Source organism: Cryptotermes secundus, unplaced genomic scaffold, assembly GCF_002891405.2.
Source record: "Cryptotermes secundus unplaced genomic scaffold, Csec_1.0 scaffold482, whole genome shotgun sequence".
Classification (NCBI taxonomy): domain Eukaryota; kingdom Metazoa; phylum Arthropoda; class Insecta; order Blattodea; family Kalotermitidae; genus Cryptotermes; species Cryptotermes secundus.
In genome coordinates, this window is record NW_019727099.1 from 11,626 (window position 1) to 21,451 (window position 9,826).

A 9,826-nucleotide genomic window follows, 5' to 3' on the forward strand; every position below is an offset into this window, starting at 1 on the left:
ACAGAGCCTACAGATTATGTTGCGGCGGGGTCGTGAATGGGTGGTAAATTAGTTGTGTGATAAGTTGCTGAAATGCCTCTTGTGTTTTCACACGTGGAATATTGTGATATGCATTTTGTGTGTGGATTTTGCGGTGGCAATGCACGTGCTGCTGTTGAAGAATACCAAAGGCGTTTTCCCGATCGAAGGATTCCATCTTGAAGTGTATTTACGCGAATTCACCAGACATTGCGTGATACTGGTTCTCTTGCAAGTGTTTCTGTGCACTCTGAAAGGGAGGATGTACGAATGATAGACACACGAGAGCACATTCTTGATATGATTCAGAGAAGTCCGCGTCTGTCACTCGTAGAATCGCCTCTCGCATCGGCGTATCACGTATTCAGGTGTGGCGAACTTTACATGATGAAGAGTTATTCTTACCATGATCAAAGGGTACAACATCTGGAACCCGGCGACCATGCACAGCGAATGGATTTGTGCCACTGGATAGAAAGCTCATCCCGAACTCTTAAGCGTCATTTTATTCAGTGATGAGGCGTCTTTTACCCTGGATGGTGTAAATAATTTACGAAATGTGCATACGTGGTTCCATAATAATCCACATGAGATAATGGAAACGAAATTCCAAAAGAGATTTTCCGTGAATGTACGTTTAATACAGTTATGTAGTCTGTTTATACCAGTATGTGCAGTCAGCCATATTACGTCAGCGCTTGCCAGTTGTGTGTCATGTATAGTGCTTGGAAACTCTAAGGACAATTATGACATGGCGAGCGAGTATTTTGTACTTCAGTTTTATGGCTTCACGTCACTCACAATTTAGTTTGATGTTACATACATTATTAACATTACAGAATCCACATATTCCTGCCAGTTTTAATATGTATTTCGTAATCAACAAGTGTGTAATAGCGGTCAAAGTTTCACAATTCTCTAGCCATTATCTCCGTAACCGTTCAACTTTGGACATAGGTGTTTTGTGTTATATCGGCATTATTTAACATATGGAACACCCTCCCGAAGTTTGGTTCATTCCTCCTGGGACATTCTGTATAAAGTAAATGTCGTATCGCGTGTTCACATCAAACTGAAGAACAGTTTCAGTTAAAATTTCCCGTGGGATCAGCCACGTCATTACATCGCTGAAGCTGAATCTGCTTGTGGCAGCCGCTGAACCGTCGCCACTGATGACGTAGGAGCAGTGTAGTGTAACCGTCCGAACCTGTCACAGTTCTCCGTGGACGTTATGGTCCTCTTTAGCCCTTTCGGAAGGGTGAATGCATTATTGGCGAGATCGATTTACTAGCATGTTATGACATGTTTTTCATATCTTGGCAGAAAACAACTGCCTTGTTTTATTTACATGTAGTTGTGATGACCGGAAGAGGACAAGGACACCACGGGATTCAAGTCTGTTATTTTCCGAAGATGTGAATTTTGTTTTGTTGACATGCGTAGCCGTCATAAAATGTCTTCGGAAGGGTGTAACTGAACACTAAACTAAAGAAAATAACCGCTCTCACTTGTGATGTTCCGAGTTTTATAGCTAGGGAACTATTTAATTCTCAAAGGTCTTCATGCGATTGGCTTGTGCTGATTGCATGATGAATTTGGTTACTTAAAATCGGCCAATTGAAAGTGAATTCTTGTCTCGGAGAGAGGCCGTCGATTCATATCCTTCTTAGGGGACGAAGCGAATCTCGCAGGTACCAGTCTTCAGAAACTTGGCCTTGCCGAAAGTGAAAATAAGTCGAAAATTAAATTACAGCTGTATCAGCGGGAGTTCGAAGGACAGATGATAGTTAGTTAGTTATTTAGAGAGAGTGGGTTTCCCCATGCACTTAGACCTGTAGTGGTCCATTGTGCTTCCCTCTATAATTTCTACCAGTCTCTATATCCTACCGGTATTGGTACTTACCATCAGTCCCGCCCAGCCAGCGGCTGAGATATATCTATAATGCTTCCCCCCATCTACCAGAGGTATTAGAGACTGTTGTTGGGCGGGAAACGTCCGCAATTTTATCTCAGCGACCCCCTTTGGAGATATGAGGTTCTTTTACGTGCCGTAAAGCTGCGACACGGGACACACGGCTTAAAGTCACTCCCGGAGGACTTATTCCCTGACTTTTCCGCCCTTAAAAATTCTACGACCTCCGCCGGGTATTTGAACCCGCGTACTACGAGTCATTAGGTGGGAACGTTACCTCTAGACTACGGAGGCCGCTTAGGACAGATGATAAGTACGGATAACGAAATTCTTTATTGCCGAGCGTGTGAGAAAACAGTTGGTTGTGAAAAACGCTTTCAAGTGCTTCAGCATTTGAAGACTAATATACACAAAGAGAATATTAAAATTAAATCCACGGAAAGTGCTCCTGTTCAAAAATTGCTTAGTGAATTTTCTAATAATAGTTTTTCACAGTTTTCCTCTGATTTATGCGAAGCATTTTTAGCGGCAGAAATTCCACTGTGAAAACTGAACAATCCTGAGAAACTGAGAAACTTCATAGAGAAGTATACACAGTGCAAAGTGCCGGATGAATCTACTGTGCGCAAAAATTACGTGAAGCAGTGTTACGATCTTACAACTGAAAGGATTAGAGATAAGATTAAAGATTATTTTGTGTGGGTATCAATCGACGAAACACAAGATCGTGAGGGACGGTTTATTGCAAATTGTATAGATGGATTCCTTAATAAGAATGAACAATCTACCCCATATCTTCTTGCGGTAGAGCAATTTGAAACCACAAATAGCTGTGCAGTTTCCGAATTTCTTATCAATTCCTTGAATTTACTATCGCCGAATGGCATTCAGTATGAGCGCGTATTGCTCTTTGTGACTGATGCCGCAAGTTACATGATGAAAGCCGGTACTGCTCTTAAAGTTATATTTCCAAAAATGACACATTTGACTTGCCTTGCCCATGGGTTGCACCGTGTTGCAGAAACAATTCGTGCAAATTTACCGCTTGTTGACAATTAGTGTCTTCTGTGAAGAAGGTATTTGTTAAAGCGCCATACAGAGAAGAAGCATTTAAAACAGTAGCACCGAGCGTTCCACTTCCGCCAGAACCATTTTTAACGCCCTGGGGCACGTGGCTGTGTGCAGCGAGTTATTATACTGAACATTTAGAAACAGTTAGGAATGTCGTGAATACATTTGATCCAAAAAGTGCAGCATCAATTCAAATTGCCCAAGATGTACTAAAAAGCGCCGACATAGAAACTACTCTTTCCTATATATCGGCTCACTTCTCTCATCTTCCATCCGCCATTTCCTCACTGGAGGCAAGCAATAGCAATACTACTTTGTATCAGTCGTTAAGTGTGTTCAAAACCACTGTTTCCAAATTGAATTCGGTTCCTGGAAGAGTAGGTGAATTAGTAAAGGAAAAAGTACACAGCATTCTTTCCAAAAATCCAGGATGTGAACAAATTTTGTGTAATTGAAGAAATTTTATCCGGTAAACGTACTGAAATGCCAAGTAAAATATCACTAACAGTGGACAAATAGCGGCTTTTGTACACGCGTCCCTAAGTTCCTGTGAGGTGGGAAGAAGTTTTTCCCGCTATAAGGACATCTTACGAGACAGTAGGAGGCGACTAACTATGGAATCCTAGAACATTTAGTAATTGTGAACTGCAACAGAAGAGAAGTTTAAAGTTCGGAGAGGTAAATGTGAGTACCAATGGTTTTTTAAATTTGTAATGAAATACGTTGGCTTTGTTGCATGATTTCTATTTAAGTATAGTTTTTTTGCAAGTGAACCATTCATTGATTACATAAAATGAACTTAAATATTGATTTGTTGGTCTTAAAATAACGTAAAATCAATTTTAATATTTTGTATAAATTTTTATGTGCATATTTTAGTGCATATTTCGGAAGATTTTCATGCATAAATGCATAAATATTTAAGGGATTATAAGGGCATAAAAATCCGGTTCCTAGTGATCAGAAGTGACACAGTTGGAATGTAGCAGCAGTCGCGGAAAGAAGAACCGGACCCGTGTGATAATCAGGATAGTTTGTGATAAGTGAGTAATAATTGGGAGTGTGTGATACAGTGACACTTGTATAGCTCCCGTATAGTAATTAATACGGGTAGACTACTGAGGACAGAGTGAATTGATTATTGTGAATAGGGTTACAAAGTATGAAACCCCGCAACAGTGCTGTAATTAATTGTAGCCGAGACTGGTAGATTGTTAAATAAACCAATTAACAATCCGAACGGCGTCTTCAGTAACGAAACACCTTACAATATATATAAAAAAGGCCTAGGCATTGACCATCATGCGTAGGCAAAAATGTCAAACAGGTTTGTTGGCAGACCTATCTGCTGTGCAGAATTAGTACTATATATACACTAGCGCGATCAGTGCTCTCTGATTCTCTGTGTCGGCTATGGTACCGAGACCACACGTGACGCAAGTGATCACCACCACGGGGAGTAGGCGTAACTGTTGCATCTGTGTTACCGGATATTAAGTTTTTAATGGAAGTGTGTAAGTTTTGGGTATTCCTTAGGGAATCATTAAGTTTCCTCATATTTTTACAAATTATGGTGTACGTGATATTATTCCGCAGTTGCAAGTTTTAGTTGGGATTCAGCTAGACTTCGGAGCGACCATTCTGAGGGTTATGCTTCTAGTAGAATAAATATTTTTTACTGTTTTATGCCCTTTCTCGCCTCTTACACATACCAATCCGACTTGCAAAGGAAGTCGTGATAGGTGATGGCCTATATTGAACTGGTTGAAGTTGCAGGGCATACAAAAGCATTTTTGGGGCTCTGCAATGTAAATTTTTAGAGTAGCTTTGCTGTTTCTAGGACGTAAACCCGTGCAGTCTGGTACCTAGTTACCGACGGTTTGGAAGGAAAAGATTCACGCAAAATGGGTGAACTAGCTGCCTTCGAAACTGAGCAACACTAAGCTTCATAAACCCTGCCAGCCTCTACTGTGAGAACAAAGAAATGCACATCAGTGTGTGTTTGTTCACAGTAATTAGTATGTTTTCTTACAGACGTGGGCAAATATTCAGAGCTAGGTACTTTTACACTTGTTAGAAATATGATAATAATAATAATTTTATTTAACATTCATCACAGTTACAAATTGTAACTCGCAAAAAAGTCAGATACATATACAACTTCCAGTCTAATTGGCCTCCTGCCCAATCGATTGAACGTCATCATATCATATATCACATAACAAAACATTCAATTACAATTAAAATCACACTCTCGGTATAATTAAGATATATTAGGTACAATCAAATTTATGAATACCTTCCATTATAAAAAACAAGGTCATCTTACTACATATATCTTAATTACCATGCTATATCACTAGGATTCTTGTAAATCAATCATTTGCCACCCACAAATCATCATGTCTGATAAAATAAAGTTTCAAGGTTATGAAAGATTCTGCATTTTCTTGCAACAGGAATGCCGAGAATTGTGCTACAGAGAGCTGAAGAAACATTTCCTGCTGTGACAGAAAGGATGGTGAGTGTTTTGTGCTTGTGTGCACAGACAAGAATTTTATTGTCATCAGTCAATTGTCATATCTTAAGATATTAAACTTTTTATGCCAAGCTTGTGTTAGTTTTCATAATCCATGTGAGAAGTTTACATGGTTCTTCATATTATTATAACACTTTGCATTATTATGTAGGAGAGGGATCAGTTGAAGGAGAATGATATGGATAGGTCATGTAGCACACATGTCAGAATGAGAAATGCGTACAAAAATTTTGACTTGAAAGAATGAGACCACTTGGGAGACAATCGTGAAGATCGATTTTTTTAAAGATATAATTATGGGGGTTTTGGACTGGGTTTGTTTGTGTCAGGATGCAAAGTCGTGATGGGCCTGTGTGAACACAGTAATGAGTGCTTAGGTTTCATAAAGAGCAGATACATATTGTCTGTACTTCCACAAGGACCACAGGATTCTCAGGAAGATGCCTGCATTATGAACTTAACACTTCCTAAGATTATGAAGTCTGTAGAGAAGAAATCTGTACAGCCATGATATGTATACATTGGCCCTCTTGTAGTGCACTCAATTTCACCAATTTCACCTGTTACTTCCCAGGTGAAATTGAGTGCACTACAAGAGGGCCACTGTATATATATCATGGATGAAAATCAGTGCAACAGGACACTAAAATACAACATTAATCTGTACAGAGCAGCTGTTAAGGGTTAGATGTAATGAGAAACAGCTACAGCAAAGAGCATATATTGTTTCATGTATGGTGTTGTGCAGCCATTACTGACAGAAGATGTGATGCCTTTACAGAACTGTACAAATTCAGAGACGGTTTTAGTGGGTCCCTATGGTGAGATATACCCAGTAAGTCATGATGCAAACCAGGCCATGAATATAAAAGCTGAGGAAGTCTCAGACTCACAAGAGGAAGTGGATCCTGTGCAAGTAACAGTTCAGGAAGTAAAGGCTGAACCTGAGGTGAGCTGTATGTGTCTGTAAGTCCACTGTTAGGCAGATATCACAGATAGACAGGAATTTAAATTCTCTTTATCATCTCCATCTGTGTGTCTGTCTGTCTGTCTGTCTGTCTTTCTTTCTGTGCACACGAAGCAACTCCATTGTGCTGCTGACTCGCATTTGAAGCCTTTTTCTGAAGTGTCTCTAGACAGTTAAAGTTCGTTAAATGTATGCTGCTTGTGATGTACCACTTCCATTTCCTTTTAAGCAGTTCTGATGCGTGTGAAATCAATTTTTGCATAAACAGAACTGAATTTGAGAGAAATTCTATGGCAGCAAAAATCATTGGGGAGTGACAGAACTGTTCACAATTAGTTACTGGTACCCTCATTACAACCTTGAGGCACTATGTATAAGCTGGAAGGTCACGGGTTCAAGTCCTGATGAGGTGATTGGATTTTTTCTATTGACCGAACCCTTCATTCTGCATCATTAATGGAAATGAGTACCAGGAATATTCTTTGGGGTAAAGGGCTGCCGGCACGTAAGGCTGACAACCTTGCCGCCATCTATGAACCAGTTGTCTAGAAAATGTTGGAACCTCAACATCTCACAACCATATGGGCCTCCACGGCCTGTTAACAGGGATAGCTTTACTTACTTACTTACTTATACTTATCAGAACCAAAATTTTAAGTTACTAGGACTCTTGTGAGCTAATTCCTATGAACCCCATGGGATATTTATTATGTGATGAACAGGTTTCAAGGTTACAAAAGATTCTGCATTCTCCTGCAACAAAAGTGGCAAGAATTGTATTGCAGAGACCCAAAGAAAAATTTCCTGCTCTGATAGAAAGTATTGTGTTTCGTGCTTGTGTGCACAGACAAGAATTTTTTTGCGGTATTTCAAGTCTGTTGGCCAAAGAAACTAAATATTTTGTGACACACTTCTGTTTGTTTGCATAATCCATGTGAGGCATTCCTTACAATTGGGTGATAACGGTTTGGGATATTATATAGGAGAGCAATGAGTTCAAGGAGAGTGATGTGTGTAAGTCATGTAGTGCACATGCAACAGTGAGAAATGCATACAAAGTTTTGCACAGAAAACCTGAGAGAAGCAGACCACTTGGGAGACCTAAGTGCAGATGGGGAGATGCTGTTAAGATAGATTTTAAAGAAATAATTTGGTAGGGTTTGTACTGGGTCTGTTTGCCTTAGGATACAGAGCCATGATGAGCACAGTAATGAACCCTTTCTGGCTTTCTCATCATATCCTATATGCATTCCTCCTCTACCCCATGCCTGCTATGTGAGCTGCCCATCTCATCCTCCTTGACTTGATCATATAATTATGCTTGGTGAATGAAGGTTACAAGTTGTGGAGCTGCTCATTATGATGTTTCTAGGTACCAAAAAAGCAGATATTTTCTGTACTGCCACAGTGACCAGCAGTTCCTCGGGAAGGTCACTCTGCTGTGAATTGAGTACTTTCTAGTGCTCATGATAGCTGTAGAGAACATCTGTACTGAACAGCTCTTATGTGTTAGATGTGATGAGAAACAGCCATAGCAAGGAGAGCATACGCTGGTTAATGTAGGGTGTTGTGCATCCATTTCTGAGAAGGATGTGATGGTTTTACAGAACTGTACAAATTCGGAGAACGCTTTAGTGGGTCCGTTTGGTGAGACATACCCAGCACCTCATGATGCCAATCAGGTCATGAATGTAAAAGCTGAGGCAGTCTCATATGCAGAAGAGGAAGAGGATCCTGTCCCAATAACATTTCCAGAAATGAAGGCTGAGCCTGAGGTGAGCTGTATGTGCACTGTTAGGCAGATGACACAAATGTGCAGAAATGCCGCTTGTCTTTTTGATATGCATCTCTGTGAACATGAAACAACTCCACTCTGCTGTTAATAAGATTCTGAAGGTTTCTTTTTCCTGAAATGTCTCTACACAACTGGAGTTTGTTGAATGTTGCTTGTGATGTACCAGTCCCATTTTCTTTTGAGCAGATCTAATATAGATAAAATGAAATACTGTGTATACTGAATTTTTGCAGTAAATTCTATACAGGAAAAATCCTTCACATTTTCCATGTCTGTCCTATCCACTGAGCAGTGCTTAAGTTTATCATTTTTTTCTGTCTCCCTTGCAGTCTGTATTCATGTAATAACACAGACATATCATTGTGTTGAGGATTTGTAACAGGATAACTAATGATTCTCTAAAGGTTTGTGACAATGTGTGACATAGACATGTGTTCCCAGTTGCCCTCTGTTTGAAGTAAATTTAATATACCTGACACCGTTGGAGTTGACTCTGTACTTGCTGTCAGGTGATTGGGGTTGTCATTACAGTTTTTCTTTTTGTTTGTTTTCTGTCAGACAGAAAGTGACTAAACATTAGGTACGGAGAATGTGTAAAAGGTGTAGAAAGCAATAGTGAAGAATTGGTATTGGCAGCCCATCCTAAAATATAGATGCAATTGTGGTGAAGTTGAATATACAATGCATATAATTAAACAGATAAATAAGGCTATTAATGAATATCAAAGATATTTTATATATATGTACATATAGATGGAGGATCTTACTTTTCTAGCTCTGTGTTTCACAGCAACTGATGCACTGCTTGCTGCAAGGCGCATAGAGATTTTGCCAGTGAATCAGTATGCTTGTGGCCAGTAACATGTGGATTGAAGTATACAATTTACAAGTCACAGAAGGTGTTGAAAATGCTGTCCCCCTACACATAGACGTTCCTTGCACCAGCAGAAGGGGTTCTGATTAACCCTTAAAGTTGTTCTGCCAGAATTTTTGCAATTTCCCTATGAATATTTTTTTTTAGTTCCTCCTCATGGTGTTTTGTAACCGTTCCACTTCTACGCAACTTATTTAATGTAATCAACTTTATTAATTTGGAAGCTTAATTGTTCAAAATGAAATGCAGTTAACAAGGGTAGTGAGACATAGGTCAATTCTTGTATAGAAGAGTAAGCGTCTTCCCAGCTTACAACAAGAGACAGGAAGACACCCGTCAAAGGTTTATTAGTGAAAGCTGTGTTAAAGAATAGAGTAAAGAAATCTTTTGTAAATTCAATACTTGGCAGTTTGTGCATGCCATAACTTAAAAAGAGTGAAGTTTTTAGGGCCCAAGCGACGCTTAAGCATTTGTCACTTTCTGACAGAAATACGTTGGAGTCAAGAATCCTTAAACGCTTGAAAGCTTTAAACAGAATGGAGGAATATATAATTAAGATACTCCTGTTTTTCAAAATTAGCCAATCACTAAAGTTTAAGGGTGTGACAGGGCAGTGACGCTGGTGAAAGCAGGAATTGAAGGTTTGAGGA

General features: G+C 39.5%; 1 protein-coding gene across 2 annotated transcripts; it reads left to right on the forward strand.

Annotated features, from left to right (window-relative positions):
- The first annotated feature begins 4,422 nt into the window (after window positions 1-4,422).
- Window positions 4,423-9,010, forward strand: LOC111864405. Of its 2 annotated transcripts, none has more exons than XM_023851631.2 (4): window positions 4,423-4,515; window positions 5,515-5,522; window positions 6,322-6,489; window positions 8,115-9,010. In XM_023851631.2, the coding sequence occupies exons 2-4, from the start codon at window positions 5,520-5,522 to the stop codon at window positions 8,388-8,390; spliced, it is 447 nt and encodes a 148-aa protein (XP_023707399.1). In that variant the 5' UTR covers window positions 4,423-4,515; window positions 5,515-5,519; the 3' UTR covers window positions 8,391-9,010. The 2 variants fall into 2 exon arrangements, with proteins under 2 accessions (XP_023707399.1, XP_023707398.1); XM_023851630.2 differs by having other exon boundaries at window positions 5,461-5,522; window positions 8,115-8,997.
- The last annotated feature ends 816 nt before the right edge of the window (window positions 9,011-9,826 follow it).

Excerpts from the sequence above, each read along its gene's own strand:
- LOC111864405 (XM_023851630.2), top strand. The coding sequence starts at position 5,463 with ATGCCGAGAATTGTGCTACAGAGAGCTGAAGAAACATTTCCTGCTGTG. Across the intron at positions 5,523-6,321 it reads CTGCTGTGACAGAAAGGATG|AACTGTACAAATTCAGAGAC; the intron begins GTGAGTGTTTTG and ends ATGCCTTTACAG. Across the intron at positions 6,490-8,114 it reads AAGTAAAGGCTGAACCTGAG|AACTGTACAAATTCGGAGAA; the intron begins GTGAGCTGTATG and ends ATGGTTTTACAG.